This window comes from Protomyctophum parallelum (genome assembly GCF_964188405.1).
Source record: "Protomyctophum parallelum genome assembly, chromosome: 21".
In the NCBI taxonomy this organism is placed as follows: Eukaryota; Metazoa; Chordata; class Actinopteri; order Myctophiformes; family Myctophidae; genus Protomyctophum; species Protomyctophum parallelum.
The window spans coordinates 25,795,068-25,820,658 of record NC_139713.1 but is presented as its reverse complement, the minus strand read 5'-3'; the positions used below and the strand labels follow the sequence as shown (position 1 = coordinate 25,820,658).

General features: G+C 44.5%; 2 protein-coding genes across 2 annotated transcripts in view; both read right to left on the bottom strand.

Annotated features, from left to right (window-relative positions):
• The window catches only part of LOC310879233 (thrombospondin-3a-like), a 14,311-nt gene extending 12,792 nt beyond the window's left edge, over positions 1-1,519 (bottom strand). Inside the window, exons 1-2 of the mRNA XM_083793754.1 lie at positions 1,510-1,519; positions 1-51 (exon numbers count right to left, since the gene is read on the bottom strand). The exon at positions 1-51 is cut by the window's left edge and continues 32 nt beyond it. Of these exons, the coding sequence (XP_083649880.1) occupies positions 1-22 (22 nt within the window). The 5' untranslated portion in view covers positions 23-51; positions 1,510-1,519. The remainder of the gene's footprint in view (positions 52-1,509) is intronic.
• Positions 1,520-23,010: 21,491 nt separating this feature from the next.
• On the bottom strand, positions 23,011-24,507 carry LOC310878907 (F-box only protein 7-like; the record flags this gene model as incomplete). The annotated part of the gene is made up of 1 exon (XM_083793324.1): positions 23,011-24,507. One exon carries the CDS (start codon positions 24,505-24,507, stop codon positions 23,011-23,013), a length of 1,497 nt encoding a protein of 498 aa, XP_083649450.1.
• Positions 24,508-25,591: the final 1,084 nt, after the last annotated feature.

Here is a 25,591-nt window from a genome sequence, read left to right as displayed (position 1 = left end):
AGATCCGATTGAAGCTGATCATCTGACTAATCAGAGCCTTCGCATGCTCACCTAGCAGCAGAGAAAACGGACCAATCAGAGCCTCGAAAACACAATGCTGATAATGATTAAAGCACTGTTTCTCAATGTGGGGCCCGGAGAGTGTACAAAATGGCTGGTTTAGTTCCAGGAAGTGAGCTACCAGGAAACTATAAGAGGACAGGAAGTAAGGCATCAGGAGTTCCATTTTGGAGCAGTAAGAAGCAGTGTTTGGTGGTGGTTGTTTAACAAACAAACTCTTTTTAGCTAATTCTAAGCAGAAATCAGAACTTAACTTAAACCAATAACTACTTTGACCGAAGAACTTCCGGTAGGGTTAGGTGAAGCAGGACAGTTTGGTCAGACATGGCTGATGCTTTGATCTCTGAACAAACAATTCAGGATCAGAGCTTTTGAACCAGCTGAGGACTCCTGCCATGAAGGTTGGGTGAGGCGCATGCATACTTTCTTTTTTAAATAACTTTGGGGACTACAATTCATTTGACAAAAGATAAGATCTACATGCTTGGTTGGATAACTTTTTTTGGATTACCTTTTGAATACTTGACTCTTAATTTGGACTGTGTGTGTGTGTGTGTGTGTGTGTGTGTGTGTGTGTGTGTGTGTGTGTGTGTGTGTGTGTGATATCATTGAAAGTGGTTAAGAATTAATGGATCCATTGGAACAAAGGATTTTTGAGTGATGAGTTGATATGAAACATTAGCCCCTCTCTGGACCCCCTGGGTCAGCTCATTCTTTCGTCGACCCATGGGGTCCCTCGTCAGAAGTTTGTTTTCCTATGCAAATGATGGAACGCAGACATAAATATCGTGGGAAACGTCATCTCTGCAGCGTTTGAGTGATTGCGATCACGTTTCAAACGACGCATATAAGAGCTATAGGATACAACGGAAACCGCTGAGAATTTCCCTGTGCCGCAGAAGCCGTTAAGTATTTTTAATCTGTGTTTGACCAATTTGGTAGCTTTGATTCCTCTCTTCCTTCCTTGTTTATTGACATCCCATTGTACTGCCTATCTGGCTAGCTATTGGCTAGCTATGACAGAGCAGATCAGAGGCAGGAACGTAGGGACGCACAGCTAGCCAACCCCGTAGCTGGAGGCGGTACAATGGGATGTCAATAAACAAGGAAGGAAGAGAGGAATCAAAGCTACCAAATCGGTCAAACACAGATTAAAAATACTTAACGGCTTCTGCGCCAAAGGAAAATTCGCAGACGTTTGCGTTGTCTCCTATAGCTCTTATATGCTTATTTTGGACCATCGGACCCGCATCAGGTAACCGCAGCAAAGACGTTTCTGAAGTTATTTATGTCTGTGTACTATGTAGCAGGTTAGCGCTGGGACAGGACCCCATGGGTAAAGTCTTAAAAATGTCAGAAACTTTACTACCATTGGGTTCTGACTCGCGGGGCTAATGAAACATGTGAGTTGTGCGAAACCAACAGAGGATATTAATTCCTGCTACTCACCCAGAATGCTGCCCACGTCTGCACTGACTGGAACAACACAAAACACACAAATTATCACTTATTATACTGTACGTATTATAGGCATGTAACGATTCACTCAACTCACGATACGATTCGTATCATGATATGAGGTTCACGATACGATTTTTCACGATATTTTAAACAAAAAATATTTTCCAGAAAAATTTAAATTAATTACATTTTATATCATTTATCTTCCCCCCCGAGCTTCAGATTTTTGTATTCATCAACATCACCTGGGCACAGTCACAGACACACAGTCACAGACACAGCTCCCCTCTACAGTGCTCTACTACTGAAAGTGACATCAGTATCATTTCTCTCCAAAAGCACTTGAATATGATGGAAAATGATTAAAGCTCACATTTCATATCACACACCATAATTCACTAGCCCCCCTATTTTCTTTTTTTAAATATTTTATTTATCGTTTTATTTATTTAATTTTATTATTATTAAATCGATTCATATCTTCGAGATTAATATCGATATATATCGATATACGATATATCGTTACATGCCTAGTACGTATTATAACATATTATGGGGCTTCAACAAGGGGTCATAGTTAACCCATTCCCGCCTTTGGCGTGGATCTACGCCAATAGGCCCTGCGGTAAGCCCCGCCCGCTCGCTCAGCTGCCTCGATACCGTTGTTAAGCAGGACAAACATCAGCGAACCTCCATTGAGGACCGTGTTATGTCGGCGTTTTTCCGAAGAGGAATAGAAGCATTCATATCAACAACATTCATACTATAATAACGCCATGGTGAAACGTTGCTGTTGGGCGTCCTGCAACAGCGCTTAATAAGTACCCAGAACGTTTGGGGTATTTCTTTTTATTCCTTTTCCCGTGGGTGCGCACATGCACATGTCAATGTTTACATTCTGGAGGTGGAGGACGCGGCGGTCACTCATTCACCCTCCCTGCTACTAAATCATACTATTAACGTCAACTTTTACTAAACAATGTTTAAATCAATCGTCTAATAAACAACTAACAACTTACCTTGGAGCAAAATGGTGTGCTTTGTAACTTTCTAATCTCCACGCTCAGTTGCTTGTGTTGGTCGGACGGCAGCCACAGGCTCCAGCCTCCAGTCACGTTCCCTCCCACTGCGGTTCAGAAAAAGAACGCTGCTTACCATTTTCTGCACATTGTATCCAAAAAGTGAAGGTCCGCTAATGGTCTAAACTATTTTGAATTTAGGAACGGCAAAGAAAATAGTTTAGACCATTAGCGGACCTTCACTTTTTGGATGCAGAAGGGGGGGGGGGTAAGCAGCGTTCTTTTTTTTCTGAACCGCAGTGGGAGGGGACGTGACTGGAGCCTGTGGTTGAAGACAGTTATGTGGCTGCCGTCCACACAAGCAAGTGGCAACTAGAAAGTTACAAAGCACACCATTTGCTCCATGGTAAGTTGTTTGTTGTTTATTAGACGATTGATTTAACCATTGTTTAGTAAAGGTTGACGTTAATACTAGTATGATAGTAGCAGGGAGGGTGAACGAGTGACGCCACCGCCGCTTCCTCCTCTAGAATGTAAACATTGTGCGCACCCACGGGAAAGGAATAAAAAGAGAATGCCCCAAACGTTCTGGGTGCCTATGAAGCACTGTTGCAGGACGCCCAACAGCAACGTTTCACCATGGCGTTATTATAGTATGAATGTTGTTGATATGAATGCTTCTATTCCTCTTCGGAAAAACGCCGACATAACACGGTCCTCAATGGAGGTTCGCTGATGTTTGTCCTGCTTAACAACGGTATCGAGGCAGCTGAGCGAGCGGGCGGGGCTTACCGCAGGGCCTATTGAATAAATCTGACCCAGCTACTTTCTAGATTTTCTAAAATTTCTTGAGAAAATACCGGGCCAGGCCTAAAATATATGCTAAATTGCTAATTAGTAGGGTCGGGCCTCAGGCTCCATGAAATATATATATATTGACACTGCGCAAAAAGCATGGAAATCAGTTGGGTATATCACAGAAAACTCCAGATAAACTTACCAACAAACTCTGGTAAACTGTACCACCACCCCTGCATATGCCTGCTAAACTCATTTCACGCTGTGTGAATTATTTTCATAATAATAAAAAAAAATATATATTATGTTATCTGTTATCTGTTTCTGTATTTATCTATTATTAGAGCCGGGTTGGGCCTAAAATGTAGCCTATTCTAATTATTCGGGCCCAGTTATGGCCGGGAACTCTACTTGACATGAAAAAGTTTGAAGGTATAGTCTACCTGAGTTATGTTGTGACGTGTCTCCTTGGAAGGGACAGTCAGCCAGGAGTCCTGCGCTGGACACTGAGCCTCCAATAACTAGCTTCAACGTGTCCACTTTACCCTGTAAGCACATGCACAATGCACCGGCCATTTACACACACTAACATTAAGAATGCAATTGACAACATAGCTTTTGGCTATGAATAACGGACGGCTTGACAGACCGACAGACATTACCTGGAGCCTGGCGTAGGTCTTGTGTCCGGTCCTGACCTCCACAGTGTGCGTGTCACCGGGCATGCTGACCAGTGGAGGCAGGTTGTGTGAGGCTTCGGCCAGCCTACAGTTGACATGCAGCTCCAGCTGCAGCTGCTGTGAGCCCAGGCCTCCCACGCGGAGGATGAGTGAACGACTGCGACCGTCTGACGAGCCGGGAACCTGCAGGTTGACACTGTGCAGCTTCCCGTCCTGACGCACGTACCGCACCAGGACTGAAAATGGATCGATTGGTTGACTGAATACTCTAAAAATGATGCATGTGTGGCCACATGGACCATCTGCTATTGGCGATTTGCTATTTTTTTTTTAGGGTCAATAATTAAGTAATTAAATTGTAACAGCTGAAGTAATTACTATATCAATATTCTGATATTAACCTGCAGGCCACATTATGTGAAGGAGGGGGGCGATATGTGGCCCCGGGCCGCCAGTTGACCATTTAGCCTATGGTCTAAGACTAAGTGATGAAAGAGCTAATACTGTACCTTTGTTAGTCTTGCCCATCATGGCCACCTCCAGGTACTTGGCGTTGTCCTGCTTGTTGTACAGTCCCAGCAGAACTCCTCCCATGCGGGGCGGCAGGCGGAACGTTGTGAGCACGTAGACGTCAGACACCCCGTCGTTGCCCTGCAGAGCTTGGGACAGCTGCTCCACTGCTGCACTGAGACGCTTGGTTTCCCCCAGCTCCAACATGTCAATGACTGCACCAACAACACAAACGCTGATTTAGTTCTAGTCGTAGGTCTTTTGAATAAAATGTGCATTTACGCAAGTACTGTACAATTTTGAGGAATATGTACTTTGTACAATTTACCTCAAAATAGTACAATACTTTGTAACTATATTTTTTTCCACCATTCTCCCTGGAGACCAAAAAGCATCGACTCTACTACATGGATATGAATTGCAGAACTATTGTATGTAAGTCCTCATGGATATGTGCAGCATGTCAGCCTGAATATACTCAACTGTACTCTCAAAAATAGCAGATATACAAGCTCACGTAGGCTATAGTGCTCATTTTTATTTTCTAAATGTTTTATCGAAATAGACTACCGGTAGTCTTCTCGGGGTCCCTGGCCATTTTCAAATGGGGTTGTCTGCAGCCAATTCCATACAGTTATTTAGGGGGTCCTTGGCATGAAAAAGGTTGAGCACTCTACTGATTTAGAAGGCATTTAGAATCGGCTTCAAGTCTTAAAACATCAAAGTGGCTGCACCCACACAGTCAGTGCCAAAGTTAATATTTATACTCCTCTTTGATACAATCTCAGTGTCTTACTAGACCCCTCCACTGGTACAGGGCCAAGGGTCATCGCCTTCAATTGTTTTCAGTCCGAGGGTGCCTTAGCAGAGAGAGAGGTGAAACAGGGACCTCCACTATACAGTACAGTATTGTTACTATTGTATAGATGAGAGACAGATGAAGCAAGGACCTCCACTACATATCATATGAGACAGATGAAGCAAGGACCTCCACTACATATTGTATACAGTAGATGAGAGACAGATGAAGCATGGACCTCCACTACATATGAGACAGATGTTCCTATGTGTATCTTCAGACATTTAACCTTGAACCCTCAATAATATATATATTTATATAGCAAACTTGTACTAGGGACGCTCTTTTTTTTTTACCTCTATGTAACCCAGGTTTATAATTGTATGTCTGTTTGTATGGTCACGGTACCATCTACATCAGTTTGCAGCTCATCACACCACTCACTCACTCACTCACTCACACCAGTTTGGAATCAGCAATTATCACCGCCACCACACCCTAGTATAAAGCACAGCACTTGTGAGGTGCACAACCTATTTTCATTTGATGGCAGTTTGATTGTTTGAAAAGGATTATTTGATTTCTAAATGATTGTTTGATTTGCATGCTTGTAGATCAGCCTTATAAGCTATTTAATTTGGCCTTTTTGTGTTCAGGTCAGGTTTTCCCTTTATTCCATGAAACCCCATGAAAGATGATGAACACAATGGCGAGCTAAGTTCCAGATAAGAGACGTCAACCTGTTATTTGTCCTACCTGAACGGTAGGACCTCTGAACCACTCAAACACACAATTTCCCCCCATATCCACCCCATACACAGACCAACACACTCCCTCACATTACCCCTCTTGACTTTGAAATTACTTTGACCTTGGACAAACCATGAACAATTGACTGAGCCTACCTTTTGGGTTGAATTTACTCATTCATATCTGAATTGTTTATTTTACTTTTGTTTTCTTCAATAATATCATGAGCATAATTTTCAGTCACTTGGGTTCTTTATGTTTGTCACAGTCTGTGACTTGTGTTATGTTATTTGTGTACCCTGGTTTCATGGTTTTAGTTAGTTAGTGTTTTACGTTGTTACTGTGATGTTGTACTCTGTATTTTTCCTTGTTTCTTAGTTGCAGTTTTGCTTTACACTGTGAACTGTTATTTTGTAGTCTTGTTTTGTGCCTTCCTGTCTGCCCCTGTAGTTCTGTTCCTGTCTTGTCTCACTAGTCCTGTGATTGCCAGTGTTTCCTCCTGTGTCTTATTAGTCTCCCAGCCAATCCCTGTGTTGATTTGTCAGTGGTGTTCACCTGTGTCTAGTTATCCCATGTCTATAAGTTTGCCCTTGTGTGTTCAGTTCCTTGTTCGTTCGTAAAATGTTGTCAGTGGTTTTTTGTTCCTAGTGTTTTCCATGTTCCTAGTGTTTTGCCTAGCTCCTAGTGTTTTGCCTTGCTCTCTTGTATGTTCCTGATTTTGGTTAATAAACCCCCCTTGCATTCGACCTGCCTGTCCTCTGCCTTTGTCTGCACTTGGGTCCAACACCTGCCTTTCCTGAACCGTGACAGTACGAACGAACCATATTGGACCCAGCGGACAGAGGTTTGCTTTTTGTCTTTTGCATTTGGAGTAAAATGCCCATTTTGAGTAAATTGAGGAAGCCATCTGCCATGGCAGATAGTCAACAGCCCTGCCTGCCATTTTCATGGAACGATTTTGGTGTAACAAGGGAAGACTTTTATGAGGACCCAGAATTCCTGAATTCCCTTGCTGTCTACTGGAAGACGGACCCTGATTTTGCCAGACTGGTGGCAAAAACTAGGTGGGAATATAATGTTGGCCGTCCTCAGTCTGCTCGTGTTTCCCAGCCTGCTTCCCAACAATCTGCTCACCAGCCTGCAACCCAGTCAATCAGGCTGGGGTTTGTAGGCCTCCAGCCTGTCTGTCCAGATGCCCCTGTTGACCCTGCATTCCCTGAGCCGGCCTATGCTGAGACAGTTTCAGCCTCGGACCCATACATTGGGTCTCGCTTGGCCGTCTTCAGGGGGAACCGGGCGAGGGGGCGTGGTCGTCACGGCTCACGCCGCCATCAACGCTCCTCGCTGCCCAGCGCCCACGAGCCTCTGCTGCCCAGCGCCCACGAGCCTCTGCTGCCCAGCGCCCACGAGCCTCAGCTGCCCAGCGCCCACGAGCCTCTGCTGCCCAGTGCCCACGAGCCTCTGCTGCCCAGTGTGACTCCCTCGTCGGCCGTCCCCGCCGACGTCCTGCCGGACCCCCCCTCGCCCGTCTCCGCCGATGTACTGCCGGACCCCCCTCGGCTGTCCCCGCCGACATCCGGCCTGAACCCCCATCGGCTGCCCCCACCGACGTTTGTCTAGTACACATGTCAGTTTTCCCTGCTGACAACCGATGTGGACCTTGTGAACTATTCCCCCATGTACCCACCGAAGCAGAGGAAGCACTCCTGCTGCCAGACCCCGGGCCTGTCCAGTTGTCAGAGCCCGGGCCTGCACTACGGCAGCGGGATCTCAGGGCTGCACTCCAGCAGCTGGCACCCGGGCCAGCACTCCAGCCGCGGGACCCCAGGGGTGTTCTTCAGCCACCTGACCCCCGTTCCTTGCTCCCAGTGACTGAGTCTCCTTGTCCCCAGGTTCCCCTGTCTCCATGCCCTTGTACTCCAGTTTCCCAGCGTAGCTCCCTTTCTCCGTCTGCCAGCCCCTTTGTCCCCCATGTCTCAGGCCCTCAGTTTCCCCAGGCTACGTCCAGTCCCCGGCCCCCTCTGTTCCACTCTGTCCCACCTACCAGCCCGTTAGTCCCGTTAGTCCCTGTCTGTCTGTCCGCCTGTCTGTCTGTATGCTTGTCTGCTAGTGTGAATGCCTGTCTGTTTGTCCGTCTTTCGACCCCCCAGTCCTCCTGTCGCCCTTCTGACCCCTTTACCCGCCTATTGTGTCAAACATCATGTCTGTCTGCCTGATTGTCTGTCAGTTGATCTGTCTGTCCCTTGGTTTGTCCCACCTGGTGTCTGTGTGCTTGTCTGTGTGTTTGCCCGCCTGCCTGTCTGTGTGATTCCTTGTGTAGTTGTTTCTGTGTTTTGACTGTTTTTGCCCTGCCCAGTCCCTGCCAGTCGGTGTTTAGTCCTGTGCCCCAGTTTGTTTTTTTAGCCCCTGGTCCCGTGTCCCAGTGCCCTCCTTCCAGACCCCCACCCTGCTCGATGTATTGGGCTATGTTTTTTTTTTTTTTTTTTTTAAGATATTTTTTTTGCGGCTTACGCCTTTTATTATTTTTTGAAGGGACAGACAGTAGGCTGACAGGAAACGGGAGAGAGATGGGGGGATGACATGCAGTAAAGGCCGTGTCGGGTCCGGGAGTCGAACCCGCGGCACACTGCGACTGGATTACCAGTCCGGTGCCCAGACCGTTACGCTACGGCCTGGGCCTATTGGGCTATGTTTAGGGATGTCTGGAAGCCATCCCTTGAGGGGGAGGCACTGTCACAGTCTGTGACTTGTGTTATGTTATTTGTGTACCCTGGTTTCATGGTTTTAGTTAGTTAGTGTTTTACGTTGTTACTGTGATGTTGTACTCTGTATTTTTCCTTGTTTCTTAGTTGCAGTTTTGCTTTACACTGTGAACTGTTATTTTGTAGTCTTGTTTTGTGCCTTCCTGTCTGCCCCTGTAGTTCTGTTCCTGTCTTGTCTCACTAGTCCTGTGATTGCCAGTGTTTCCTCCTGTGTCTTATTAGTCTCCCAGCCAATCCCTGTGTTGATTTGTCAGTGGTGTTCACCTGTGTCTAGTTATCCCATGTCTATAAGTTTGCCCTTGTGTGTTCAGTTCCTTGTTCGTTCGTAAAATGTTGTCAGTGGTTTTTTGTTCCTAGTGTTTTCCATGTTCCTAGTGTTTTGCCTAGCTCCTAGTGTTTTGCCTTGCTCTCTTGTATGTTCCTGATTTTGGTTAATAAACCCCCCTTGCATTCGACCTGCCTGTCCTCTGCCTTTGTCTGCACTTGGGTCCAACACCTGCCTTTCCTGAACCGTGACAGTTTTCAATGCAAATTCCTTCCACCATACACCTACTTCTGACAGCAGTACTGCTCCAAACGTATTCTTTATCACCAAGTATATGCTACATCTACACCAAATATCTCTGCAGAAAATGGCAGATCTACAAGCTCACAACGTGTCACACTTGGCTTGTCTATCTGCTATTTTCTGTGAATAGGGATGAGTGGGGTGCGTCTGGCCAAGACTCAAACACAGGTTGTCAACTACAAGAACACAAGTCAATCTATCAGAGCGCAGAGTGCCCATGCCGCTCTAGAAGACATCAATGGGTGTTCAGGGTTAAGTGGAACAAGCAGTGTGGGTTTTTAAGGGGTTACATTTTCTTTTGAAAATAGGCTAGCAGATCAACAAGCTCACAACCATGAGCTTGTAGATTGGCTATTTTCATAGACTAAATACAAATTGTAATATCTCAATCTACAAAAAAGTAAAGTTTTCAAATAATTGTGAGTATGCTATAAAAAAAATATAGAATTACATTGTAATTGTGTGGCCCTGGTCTTTCCCTAATGGGACTGATCGAGGTATAGCTACTGGGACGTAAGTCGGGACTTGATCACCCCGGCTGGGTCATCTTGAGTGAGGAGTATGATGTTGTGAGACAAGAAACTCTGATGACCTTGGGATACATCACTGAGGATACGTCCCAGGTGCATCCATGCAATGTACGTTCCAGTACTGTGTGTATTGAAACATTGACCACCAGGTATTCATATTCTTATAACCTCATTAAAATTATGCCTAAAACTAACCTTATTCCTAAACGTAATCTCAGTAAAACTATGCCTATACCTAACCTCAGTCCTAAAGATGACCTCAGTAAAACTATGCCTAAACATAACCGTAATTATTCCTAAACATAACCTCAGTAAAACTATGCCTAAACCTAACCGTAATTATTCCTAAACATAACCTCAGTAAAACTATGCCTAAACCTAATTGTAATTATTCCTAAACATAACCTCAGTAAAACTATGCCTAAACCTAACCGTAATTATTCCTAAACATAACCTCAGTCAAACTATGCCTAACCTAACCTTATTAGTACTATAACCTCAGTAGAAAGTGCTGGGGGCGAGTAGTGGAAAACAAATGAGGGCGAGTGTTTTTTGGGACGAGCATTCCGGTTACCTTTGCTGTAGGCTTAATGTAGGACCTAATAGTTATACAGTGTGTTTAGAGGTCAAGTGGAACAAGGAGGGTTACTATGGCACGGGTCTGACTGACCCCCTAGGCTACAACACTTAATGATGTATGGACAACACACACACACACACACACACACACACACACACACACACACACACACACACACACACTTGTTTACAAGCAGGGTTACTATGGCACGGGGTCTGCCTGACCTCCTAGGCTACAACACTTTATGATGTATGGACAACACACACACACACACACACACACACACACTTGTTTACAAGCAGGGTTACTATGGCACGGGGTCTGCCTGACCCCCCTAGGCTACAACACTTTATGATGTATGGACAACACACACACACACACACACACACACACACACACACACACACACACGATTTTGTCAATACCTTTAATAAACTAAACAATCAAACTCATTTAGGTTATATTTCCATACACAATCATACAGGCTAAGTTGTAAAATATAACTGTTACACTTTCATATAGTTGATTAACCCCAGCTTGGCCGTCTGTCATGGGCATGGCTATATCTAGTCAAAAACCTTTACACAACCTTTTCATAAGGGTTTCTTTGAAAAGATCATGTTTGCAGTTATAGTGCGGTGACACAGTGGATTCGGTCTTAAATAAACCACCTCAGGTCTATAACTCTTGACAGTGTACAAATTGAAACAAATGGACCAATGTTGTTATTTCACAGTCTGTCAAGACTAGAGATGTCTTGCCATTGTAGTGAGAACCATTGCGGTAACAGACCGTCCGCGGTGCGATGCGATTATCACTATACCTTGCGTGTTCGCGGTCACATCATAATAAATAAAGTTAAACACAAGTGGATAAGCTACATATCATTGATTACCTTGCATCTGTGCAGCCGTGCCGCCGCAGCCACAATAAAGCGCCCAAAAGAACAGCAGAAACTCTGGAATCAGTCTGTATCCCTCCATCGTTCAACACACACACACGCACGCGCGCGCACACACACTGTGCAGTGAGTCGGACACCGACTGCAAGAATGTAGCCTACACACGCACGTACACACACACACACACACACACACACACACACACACACACACACACACACACACACACACACACACACACACACACACACACACACACACACACACACACAGATGGAAAGTTTTATCAGGCAGTTATGTCATTATACAGCGCACCACAAGCTTGTGTAAAGGTAAATAATGCTTGTACCAACTGGTTTCCCACTCCGTCAGGGGTGAAGCAGGGAGACGCTTTGTCCCCTACCCTGTTTGCTGTATTTATTAATGATCTGGCCAATCAAATCAAACCACTTAACTGTGGTGTCAAATGTGGAAGCGAACAGGTCAGCATTCTATTGTATGCAGATGATATTATTTTAATAGCAGAGACAGAATCTGACCTACAAAGAATGCTGACATGTGCAAGCAACTGGTGTAAAAAATGGAGACTTTTGATAAATGAAAACAAAACTGAAATCATGCATTTTAAAACTCCAGCCATGAACACTAGTGACTTTCAATTCCATTTTGGAGCCTCAAAGTTAAATTATACACAATGCTATAAATACCTGGGCTTTTATTTAGATGAGCATATGCATTTCACAAAAGGAACAACTGTATTGACGGAATCAGCAAATAGAGCACTAGGGGGGGTCATAGCTAAAACCAAGAACTTGAGGGATATTGGTTTCTCTACCTACTCCAAACTATACCAGGCTTGTGTATGTCCAGTGTTGGATTATGTAGCAGGAGTGTGGGGATTTAAACAATACCCTAAAAGTGAGACCGTGCATAATAGAGCAATGCGATACTTCCTGGGGGTACACAAATTCACACCAACCTTGGCTATCTTGGGGGATACGGGGTGGGAACCCAATGAGGTACGGTGGAGTGTGCACATGGTACGTCTGTGGAACAGAATACTGGGGTTGAACTCTAACAGAATTGTAAGAAAGATTCTTGTGTGGGATATTTCGATCAGGGGCGCATGGGCTACGGACATGTACGATATTCTTATGAGAGCTGGTTATGAGGACCACTATTATAGTAAACAACAAGTAGAGGTTAAGGTAATAAAATCAATTATTTTTCAGGGTGTAAAGGATAGATGGGCGCTGGATATATGGTGTAAACCAAAGCTCCGCACATACTGTGAGATAAAACAGGTCTACGAGACAGAAAACTATGTACAGTATAATTTGTCAAAGAAAAAACGATCCTTGTGTGCCCAAATTAGAGCTGGCATACTTGGTCTGCATATTGAGACAGGTAGATATGTAGGCACGATAGAGGAGGATAGACTATGTAATCTGTGTGATCTAAAGCAAATCGAAAATGAAATACATTTTGTTTTTTACTGTCCATTCTACAACTCCATTAGGGAGAGACTTTTTAATAAGATAGACCCAAACCATGAATTTGTATGGCTGGAGGACTTCGAGAGACTGAAGTGCCTGTTTCAAAAGTATACTTTTTCATTTGCCTCATTCCTTGAGAAGGCCTGGTCAATGAGGAGGAAGGCCATTTACATGTAAAATGGCCTTGTTATGATTGTTTTCGTTTTATTTTATTTTCTTTGCTTTGTTTTCTTTGTTTGTTTGTTCTAATAATTTACAAATATGTATAAACAGGAAGTGTCAGTTGTAATCAAATGTATTCTGTGAAATGTGTCATATAATCCCATATGGGATGGGCCAAAGTGGCATGACACGAAAATAAAAATTTCATTCATTCATTCATTCATTCATTCATTCATTCATTCATTCACAGTGACTGCACAGCATTGAGCTGCAGGCAAGAGGCAACAAAAGAACAGCTTTATCACTATAGCATGCCCTGCCTGCCTGCAGCAGGCATTAATTCATATATTAGATAAGTTACTGTGTGTGTGTGTGTGTGTGTGTGTGTGTGTGTGTGTGTGTGTGTGTGTGTGTGTGTGTGTGTGTGTGTGTGTGTGTGTGTGTGCAATTATACCTAAAGGCCGAGCTACACCGAGCGAGCGTTTGCGTAATTCCCCGTATATATAGCCTATGCCAGTGGCGTGCACAGATAGACACTAGGGGGTGCACCACCTGCCCTTGCCGTCTGGACAGCAATGTGCCCCTTTGAAAAACAAACTTTTTTTGTTTTGTTTTTTGGTACTGTGTGCAGTATGTGGGCCATGGTGACATTTATCAATTCTTAATTAAATTTAAAAAAAGCTAACATATTATTTAGGCTATGCCCCAAAATCTATAAATCTCACACTATGAAGGCAACCGGCTGGTCCCAAAATACTAAATAGGACTGGATCTATGGCCCAAACCTTACCACACCAGCTGCATCTTCTCCTTGCAACTACTCGCAACTCTTTGCAACAAACCAAACCACACCAACTCCTTGCCATTAGGAATAGTAGTACGTAGCATGTTGCAAGGAGTTGCATGACGACCCTCCGGTGTGGTTGGGGCTTAAACGTGCATGTGTGCATTAGTGTAGCTCGGGCGTAAAGGCTTTGAGCCAGCTGTTCTCAATGTGGAGTCTGGGGACCACCAAGGGTCATTGAAGAGGTTCCAACAGGGGGTCCCCGGCAAAATTGTTAATACAGCACAAGAACCAGTTTAACGGCTTGAACCCCCTACAGGCTATTTGAAGATGGCAGATCTATAATCTCATAACACGTCACATTGTTGTGAATGTAATGTCAGCAGACATGCAGTAATGTAGACATGAGGTAATGCTAGTTCAGTCTTGTGCACGTGTTGCAATGTTAGCGTAATCCTAGCAGACATATGTGTGCTGTCCGTCTGTGGTTTTCTACTCCTTTCCAAAGCATGTTGTCAAAATCCTGCTCCCCTCTGACAGATCCCATCTGGATGCTTATAAAAACGAACAACCATTTAAACAACCTCCTCATATAAGACACAGACAGCCGCAGTAGCATCGTGGAAAGTAACATTTACTCTAGTACTGTACTTCCCCAGGGGTGCTTCAGGGGGTTCCCAACAAAGTCAGTTTAACCACTTTAAACCTATTCAAAATAGATCTACAAGCTCACTCGCATCACATTTTTTAGGGGGTCCCTAACACAACATCATTCAAATGTGACGTAATAAAGGTACGCTTCAGATGACATACATGTATACATAAAGGCATTACCCTGTATGTAATTTGTAAGTTGATAAGTAGTATACTGTGGTTACTTGGGTTGTTTTATGCGTATGCCGTGGCTGATTTTGAGAGTGACGTAATGAAGATATGTACCAATGCCAGGGTATAACTGGCTCTCGATGGTGACATAATAAAGATATGTTTCAGCATCAGGTGGATTAAAGGTAATGCCTCAGACTCTATGTATAGTACATGTATTTAATCTGAAACCTACCTTTTATTACGTCACCATCGAGAGCCAGTTATACCCTGGCATTGGTACATATCTTCATTAGGTCACTCTCAGAAGCAGCCGCGGCATACGCATCGGACAAACAAACAAACACCGGACAAACAACATTATTTGTGCGCTCTGCTTGTGCAAGTAAAAAGCCAATCTACAAGCTCACAATGAATTGTGTTGTGAGCTTGTAGATGGCTATTATCATGGTTCAGAATTGGAAGGGGTTTTTATGAACTGAAATCTAGTCAAAACAAAGAAGGTAAAAAGAAAGTTGACCTAAAACATTGAAACTTGTCCACTAATGGCCTGCCTGAACATGCATGAGCCAGACGTGCACCAGCGTATAAAATGCAATGTGACTTATGGAGTTATTATTCCAAATCCAAAATATTATCTACAGACTGTAACAGACATGGATCATTAAAATGTGAAACCTTTAATTGCCACCTTGAGTGGTATATATACCGACATCTGGTCTGGACCCATGGACTATTAACACGTAAGCTGTGATATATTGTGTTTTCTTACCTGTGTGTATTCATTCCACTGGGTGGGAGCTGTATACCCTCCCAGTGGGACAGAGCCTAGGAAGGTCACGGCAGGGGTCACAGACTCTTCTGCTTGTTTCCAGATGCATTCGCCCCCCCCCCCTGCCACACACACACACACACACACACACACACACACACACACACACACACACACACACACACACACACACACACACACACACACACACACAGGAACACACACAGGAACACATGTCTGTTCCTCTTTACCACAGGAAGCTACATCCTTTTTAATACACAGCTTGTTCACATCATCTTTTTAACTGATTCTCCTTCAGGCTGATGTGTGTGTTTGTGTGTATGTGTGTGTGAGAGTGTGTGTGGCGTGTGTGTCTGGTAGACATATAAGAGCTGTATGATCCTCCCAGACTGATGATTTGAGCTGCGTGGACATCTTACATGTTCAAAACTGTAGTAAGACACACACACACTTGACATGTCCAACTCTCATAAGGCAGTGACACTTCCAGAAAGCGTTCTGACTGGAAGTTTCACTGCCTAGTTTGGAAGCTGTTTTGCTCTTAACCGCTCTGCAATCCATGGAGAGGGAGGTGCGGACAGCACAGACGATCTGTGGGTGTGACCTGCTCTCCATCCAGAAGCTCTACAACAGCAGGTGTGTTGCCCTCCTAGAGACCGTCACAATGATCATGTCTCATGTGAGACTCCCGCCCCCTTCTCCCTGTCACTTGAAAGCATTCCTGAGACCACAGGAGACCCCTGGCACACACACACACACACACACACACACACACACACACACACACACACACACACACACACACACACACACACACACACACACACACACACACACACACACACACACACACACATACATATATATATAGCTATATAGCTTTGATGTCATTGCTTTAGGGCACAAACAAACACACTTATCTCATTCTTTCCACAGTGGCTCCATAAGAGGATATAGGCTACTCATCGTTTTCACGTTTGTACGCATCACAGTTTTTTTGAAGTTCAGTGGTTCTCTAAGGTTGTAACCCCATCCTTATCCAGACATCAAAAGGTGTTGATTACAGAAACTCTGTCTGCGTGTCTGTCTGCGCGTGTGCGTGTGCACGTGTGTGCGCGTGTGTGTGTGTGGTCCCGGCAACCTGCATTGTTTATTACCCATGTGCTCTTTTTTTGGATCCTACCATATTATGGTAGGATCATTGCATAGTACAGAATGTGTAATGAGTTAACTGGTATAGAGTACATGTTTTATTGCCTTATTTGTATTGAGATGCTCTTTGCCATCTTGGCCCTTACATATTCTATAGGTTGTTTCCAGTAGAGCTTGTGGTCAAGACAAATTGAATCGCCCATGCTAGAACAAACATCGGTCTAAATGTGTATTGATACCTGCCTATCAACGCTGCCTGGGTAAACAAAATTATGCTTTTTAGTTAACAATTTCTTCTATTATTTTCAAAAAGTAAAAAGGTCAACTGCCTTACGTCTGTTAGAAAAGTACTGTATTTGTAGGTCTTAGTGAAAGATACATGGTTCTGTTCAGAATTCATTGTGGTCTCCCATCTTCCCATGCACAAAACAATAGAAAATGCCCGTAACACAATCAAGAATGACACTTTGCATTTGCGCGCCCAGTGAATGAACGCATGTGCGTTCAGCACACTGCCTCGCTGCAGTTACTATATTGTCAAACCCCTACTAAGTCTTTTTTAAAGCAACTTAAGAAAGTACTCCTTTAGTTTTCAAATAATTTATATATTTTTAGAAATCGCTATGGAACTAGAATACAGGAGTCTATCCTTTAGAGACCCCTGGGAGATTGATTGCCGAGGTGGAGTGCCACACCTACTGTACCATAAACTCCCGAACTTACTGCACGATTTGCTGAGCTGCTCATATGGCGGTGCCTGGGATCGACTCGGATTGTACCAGTGACCCATGACCTTTATGGTCCAAAGGTGATAGCTCGACCAACAGACACAAATGTGTGCGTAGGTAGGAATGGAGCTTAAAGCAGGCTGTCCTAGGTTTACAAAATGTTTCACTTGTAGTTGAGAATTGTTTGACAGGAGTATATCAACTGTAAACGTTTGACTATGAACATACTGGGGAGATGTTTCAATAAACACTGTCTTGGATATGACTTCATCATATCGTCACCAGGAAGAAACCTTGTATGTCCAAAACTGTTCATTTTCAGGAAATAGAAACAAGAACATGTGTTCCAATGTGCATGGTTATTATTTAGTCACAAGCTCTGAGTTAATACTTTTCATTGGTTCAATGTTTATATGCACGCACGCACACTTAACAAATTTCAATCAGCCGTTCAAAGATTGCGAATATAGCATATTTACAAACCCATGAGCTTGTAGATCAGCTTATTTCCGCAACTTTTTTGTGTGACAGTGTCATATGGCAAGTATAAGTATAAAAAAGTTATTCATTTGATTTTATGGAAAGTGGAGATACAAGTTTCTGTCCGAACAGTGACGACATGGAAGATCCCAGGACGATGTTTAAAGCAGTTGTAAACACTGGATAAAACTATCTTCTCACTGTTTACAACACCACTGTCATGCAGTAGTGGAAAAAGTATATAGATTCTTTTTTTTTTTTTACTTAAGTAAAAGTATCAATACCTACTGCAATATTGAAATAGTCCATAAAAATGTACAGGAGTACAAGTATTGTTTTGAGTTTTGGCATCAAAATGTACTTAAATGTACAGAAAGTAAATGCACTCATGCACAATGTCCAATTTCAAGTTTTGGCTATTTTCAAATGCAAGTGCATGGTTAATTTATGTTTTGTAATAGTATGTTTTTTGGACTGTGTCAAATGTTCAGCTTACTGTGGAATCGCACGGTTGTACATGAATATGTTTTGTAGTTCTAGAAATATTTTACTTATGCTAATGGAGGTCAATGGAGGATTTTGATACATCACAACTTCTTAATACTTTAAAAAACACACTTTTTGCGCTTCCACCTACAAATGTTGTCCAAATCTCACACAAATTGCTACAAATAATCTCTGGATCTATCCGGCATTTTGTAGAAGATTAAGACGATTCATACAGGATTATGGCGATTCGTAGAGGATTATGGCGATTCGCCAGGCTTATGGCGATTTGTAGAAGATTATGGCGATTCGACACGATTATGGCGATTCGTGACGATCATGTCTATTCGCGATGACCATGTCTATTCACGACCATCATGTCGATTCGCAACCATGTCGATTCGCCACCATGTCGATTCGCGACCATGTCGATTTGCGACCATGTTGGCGTGAACATGATATTGGCTAACATCAATGTTCACATGACGTATTGACGAACATTGACTTATTGGCGAACATTGACATATTGGCAAACATTGACGAACATTGACTTATTGGCAAGAACATTGACGTATTGGCGTGAACATTGACGTATTGGCGTGAACATTGACGTATTGGCGTGAACATTGACGTATTGGCGAACATTGACGTTTTGGCGAACATTGGCAAACATTGACGAACATTGACTTATTGGCAAGAACATTGACGTATTGGCGAACATTGACGTATTGGCGAACATTGACGTATTGGCGAACATTGACGTATTGACGAACATTGACGTATTGGCGTGAACATGACGTATTGGTGAACATTGACGAATATTGACGTATTGGTGAACATTGATGTATTGGCGAACATTGACGTATTGGTGAACATTGACGTATTGGCGAACATTGACGTATTGGCGAACATTGACGTATTGGCGAAAATTGACGTATTGGCGAACATTGACGTATTGGTGAACATTGACGTATTGGTGAACATTGACGTATTGGCGAACATTGACGTATTGGTGAACATTGACGTATTGGTGAACATTGACGTATTGGCGAACATTGACGTATTGGCGAACATTGACGTATTGGCGAACATTGACGTATTGGCGAACATTGACGGATTGGTGAACATTGACGTATTGGTGAACATTGACGTATTGGTGAACATTGACGGATTGGTGAACATTGACGTATTGGTGAACATTGACGTATTGGTGAACATTGACGTATTGGTGAACATTGACGTATTGGCGAACATTGACGTATTGGCGAACATTGACGGATTGGTGAACATTGACGTATTGGTGAACATTAACGTTTTGGCGAACATTGACGTATTGGTGAACATTGACGTATTGGCGAACATTGATGTATTGGCGAACATTGACGTATTGGCGAACATTGACGTATTGGTGAACATTGACGTATTGGTGAACATTGACGTATTGGCGAACATTGACGTATTGGCGAACATTGACGTATTGGCGAACATTAACGTATTGGCGAACATTGACGTATTGGTGAACATTGACGTATTGGCGTGAACATGACTTATTGACGAACATTGACGCATTGGCGAACATTGACGCATTGGCGAACATTGACGCATTGGCGAACATTGACGCATTGGCGAACATTGACGTATTGGCGTGAACATGACTTATTGGCGAACATTGACTATTGGCGTGAACATGACTTATTGGCGAACATTGACTATTGGCGTGAACATGACTTATTGGCGAACATTGACGTATTGGCGAACATTGACGTATTCGCGTGAAAATGACGTATTGACGAACATTGACGTATTGGCGAACATTGACGTATTGGCGTGAAAATTATGTATTGACGAACATTGACGTATTGGCGTGAACATGACTTATTGGCGAACATTGACGTATTGGCGAACATTGACGTATTGGCGTGAACATGACTTATTGGCGAACATTGACGTATTGGCGAACATTGACGTATTGGCGTGAACATGACTTATTGGCGAACATTGACGTATTGGAGTGAACATGACATATTGGCGAACATTGACGTATTGGCGTGAACATGACTTATTGGCGAACATTGACGTATTGGCGTGAACATGACTTATTGGCGAACATTGACGTATTGGCGTGAACATGACTTATTGGCGAACATTGACGTATTGGCGTGAACATGACTTATTGGCGAACATTGACGTATTGGCGAACATTGACGTATTGGAGTGAACATGACATATTGGCGAACATTGACATATTGGAGTGAACATGACATATTGGCGAACATTGACGTATTGGAGTGAACATGACATATTGGCGAACATTGACGTATTGGAGTGAACATGACATATTGGCGTGAACATGACTTATTGGCGAACATTGACGTATTGGCGAACATTGACGTATTGGCGTGAACATGACTTATTGGCGAACATTGACGTATTGGAGTGAACATGACATATTGGCGAACATTGACGTATTGGTGAACATTGACGTATTGACACATTTGAATCATATGTTGCGGGTGGGTTAATCAACCCAGAGCCAAAAGCAATTCCAAAATGCCGCAAATGCAAAAAATATAACCGTTTGTTGCAGAAACCCCCCCCCCCCAATTACTTCCACATGATCCAAAATGTAGTGGAGTAGAAAACTTACTGGAAATAATCAAGTAATGTACAAATACCTCAAAATTGTACTTAAATAGTATTTACTTTACACCACTGGTTCCTGCATAGTCTAAATAAGAGCATGATTAAAATTACATGCTGGACAATTTAACTGCAATAGCCTATACACTTTGTCCACTTGAGGGCGACAAAGTCTGTGTAATAAAAACAGAGGCTGGGCCGTTAGGCCGTATATAAATAAACCCGCAAATCCACCAAGGACACATTGATGGCATACAGCAAACAAGTGATGCATTGATTGAATATCAATTCATTAATGGCACGTGCTGGGCCTGACGTTAACCTGCTCCGTTAAGATGTAACTATACCAACGTTAATGTAGTGGTTCCCAAACTTTTTCATGTCAAGGACCCCCAAATTGACACTAATTAACCCTGCTGACCCCCATTTGAAAAGGACCCCCGTAAGAGAAGATTTTTACGGCTCTAGCAGTGATTCTCAACCCGTTTAATTTCAAGGACCCCCAGTTTGACATTTCTATCTCTGGGACGGGACACCCAATGTTAATTATTAATTTAATTCTGAGAGTGTACAAATCGGGTCCATTTGTACACTCTCCGAGTTACAGACCCATAAGGGTCAAAACTATCTGCGGACCCCCTGGAGGCTGGAACTCCCTCAAGGACCCCTTAGGGGTTCCCGGACCCCACTTTGGGAACCACTGATGTAGTGGGTGCAGATTTAGGAATTGCAACCACTGGACTGTGCCCTAAGCACACGATCGCAAGCTGGCCTACAAGAAGGCGCCGCTCACGATGGAGTAACATCTTGGCGCGCCTCCCCCTCCTGTGAGCAGCTACAGGCGTCAGATCTGGTCTTCTAGCGGTGTGTCCGTCCGTGGGTGAATGGGATAAGTCACGACAATGCGGGGAGTAGGATGGAGTGGGATCTTTGTTTCCTCTGGTGGTCCAGCCTGGGACATGTCCTCTGGTGGTCCAGCCTGGGACATGTCCTCGGTGGTCCAGCCTGTGACATGTCCTCGGAGTCGGACTGCATGGCTGTTGGAAGGGGTTTCGAAAGATGCCCAGTTTCCCACGCTATACTCCTTGTGCAAGTTGTGCCCATGGAGTGCTGGGTAACATTCACGACTGAGGACATATGCCTTGAAGGCACGTTCACATCTGCTCGTGCCGATTAGCCTGCGCACCATTTCATTTCGGTATATGATCCGTCGCGGGAACGGATGATATGGTTACGTCATGTTGTAGTATTGTTTTGTAGTCCCAAGAAATCGACAGACAGGAACAACAGGCGGCGGCAACTTCCTTTTCCCTCTCAATAAAAGCTACAGGCTACGAGAGCTTTTATTGAGAGGGAAAAGGAATTAGTTGCCGCCGCCTGTTGTTCCTGTCTGTCGACTACAAAACAAGACAACATGACGTAACCACATCATCCGGCTCCAGCCCGGATCATACGGACTTTTGAAACAGAGACCAGGCTTTCCTCTGAGGCGGTGGAAAGCCTGGTGAGGCAAGGTTACGTGCCGATAGGCTGCATACAAGTAAGACGCGCAAACGCGGGAAGCGAACGCAGCTTGTGTGTGTGTGTGTGTGTGTGTGTGTGTGTGTGTGTGTGTGTGTGTGTGTGTGTGTGTGTGTGTGTGTGTGCTACAGCTGCGCCCTCTGGTGGCGGGCGGGTGGTGTCACAGCGGGACAGACACACAGACACACAGACACACAGACACACAGACATGATCAGCAGGGTCTCATAGTTAGTGCTCACTGCATTCGCAATTAAGTACAGTGGAGGTGGGGGCTGTTCTCAATGGCCTTAAGAGAGGGTCAGACATCATGTCATGAATAATGTTGCACTGATCAAGACACTCCATGGTTGTCAGTCAACTATGTTGTACCAACATCTTGACTAGCCGTCTATGAGAGGGTGTTGTGTGTGTGTGTGTGTGTGTGTGTGTGAAGTGTGTCATACCAGATGGATACAATATGCAGTTAAAAACAGGATAACCGTGTGGCCAGACTACGATGTCATGATTCAGCAAGTACTATGACTTCAGACATCTCCATATTTGATCTTCTTTTCCTTGTCGTGTCCATGCACCACATCGCCTCCTCTTCTGACCCTGCCTCTGTAATTTGTGGTCGTTGATCCATGCTGTCCAGGAAAAGCACCCCCTGGTGGCTCTGCTTGGCATGTGAGCAGCCTTCTTGGATATGGAGGGAAAGGGAAATTCCCCGGGTTACGGAATGGGTAGTACGGCCTTGGGTTACGGTAAGGGTCCGGGATGGGAAACAGGACACGTGGACGGACACATGGACGAGCCCGGCGAGACGCATACTTGCGTTTGTAAAGATCCTTCCAGTCAGTGTCCCTGGACGATCCGTCTCGTTCACCGAAGTCCCGTCGGTAGAGGTGTCTCCACAGGGGGTTGTCCGCCGCGACGCAGCGGAAACGTCTGCTGACGGTAGACAGCGTGGCCAGGCTCTGGACGTCCAGGAGCCTCAGGATCGGGAGCAGAACCTCTGGGGGGAGTGCGTCCAGCCCGAACGCGGACGGCAGTGCCATGGCGTCTCTGGCCGCAGCTATTAAAGGGAACACCAGCTGGTCTTTGAATGTCCGCGACAGCGCCCGCAGGTGAGTAAACGCCACGGCTGCACTGGGGCCCGCCCACTCGGCGCTCACAAAGCCGGATGGACTCAGAGATAGTTTGCCCATCGGCGTCGTCGTGCCTGCCATCTCAATCTTCAGGGTAGCGTTGATAATAAGCTTGGCCCCCATGGACACGGCGTTGAGCATGATGAGGCTGTCCTCGCACAGAGGATGAATGTAATTCAGTCTGTACGCTCCGCCCGCCTTCCTCCAGCCAGCGGGCATCGTCATCGTCGTCGTCTCACCGCCCGGCCCGCTGTCAGAAGGAGAACCGGGAGGAACGAGGAAGCCCGACTCCAGCATCAGGAGATGCACGGCCACCATCAGGCAGTCTGCGGGGCCGCTGCTCAGGGCTCCGCGGTGCAGGACCTCCAGGGATTGGGGAGCCTTGCCCTCCTCAGCTTCCATGCACAGCACAGGCTCCCAGGTGGGGACTACTGCCGCTGGCGTCGGCCCCTCGGTTGTGCCCGCCAGTACGTCTTGTGCGTGTGCCGTTGATTGGCTGCTGCTACTAATAGGCTCACCAGATGAAGGTGCAGCGTGCGTTGTATTAATCTGCCGGTGTCGTCGGGGTGGTGACTGGCTGCTACAAGTGCTGCTGCTGCTGCTTACAGAATAGGCTGGAGGGGAGGGGGAGGAGGAGGAGGAGATGGACAGGATAACGCAGATTAAGTCTCCGGAAACGATCCCGCAGGAGGACAAAGTTTGGAGGACAGCGTTGTCTGAAACCACCAGAGGCTCCCTGCCATTCAGGGACAGCGTGAACTCTGTCTCTGGACGGAGTGCGTGAGAAGGCAGAAGGATCTCCTGAACATGGAGTCTGAGGTCCGCCAGCGTGGGTCCTTCCCCCGGCAGCTCCACTCTGCTAATTTGTCTGTTGATCTGGATGCGTAACTTCATGCTTCCGCACGCCACCGATACTATTGATAAACAGTGTTGATTAAAAGTTTGGTAGAAGGAGTCTCACACGCTCTCTCTATATATAGCTGCTTGTTGTGTGATGTCATCAAATGTGACATCAGCCTTATTCATCTTACACATCTGGTCTAGATGTGTTATTGCCCATAATATTATATGGAGATCACCACACTTCTCCCCACAAAATCATAAAACATCATACAATCAATTTCGTGTCAGGTCTAAATGGTTTAGACCTGACACTAGTTTCTACGAAATGGCTTCTAAATCCTAATAGTTTTCCGAAAAGCCTTTTTCATGTCAAGGACCCTCAGAATTATCTGTATTTGGCTGTGGACCCTGAAAGAATATACATTCAAAGATTTGCACCACATTTTCATGATTTTTCTAAAATACCAATCTAATCAATATAACCAATATAATCCAAAATTAAGTAAAATTAAAGCAAGGTTATTGAAAGTTTAAAATAAATAATATACTATATACGTGATATAGTATAATATAGGATTTTTTTCTCCCAACTGATATCCATGTTTTATTTTTCTTTGAGAAACTACAAGTGGATCCTGGACACTTCTAAATCGATGGGACTGTATATAGTTAGAAGCTTTTACCATACTTCTGAAAGTTCGTAGCGGTCGACAGTTGTGCTCTGCTTGCGCACTAGTAGGCCATTTTCATACTTGTATGCAACACGACAGAGTGCAGTTCTAGTTATTTTACTGTTATGTTCGCCCTCCTCTTGAATTAATTTAATTGAACGGATTTCTGTGTTTTTGCACCATTTTGTCTTGTTATGACGTAGACTCGATACCCAGGCTTTCATTTCGTCACTCTGAGTTATGACATAATGATCATTATTTTGTGGGTTTGATATTTCATGTTAAATAACATTCACTATTTGAGTCATGTTCAACATCATCTGAATAAATAAACAAATAATTTCTTTCACAGACCCTTTGGCATTACATGATGGGCCGTATACATGTAAATGTCGGTGTATGACTGCATGTTTTGGCCAGAAGAAAGAAAGTGCATAACTTATGTAAGTCTGGGACAGGCCTTC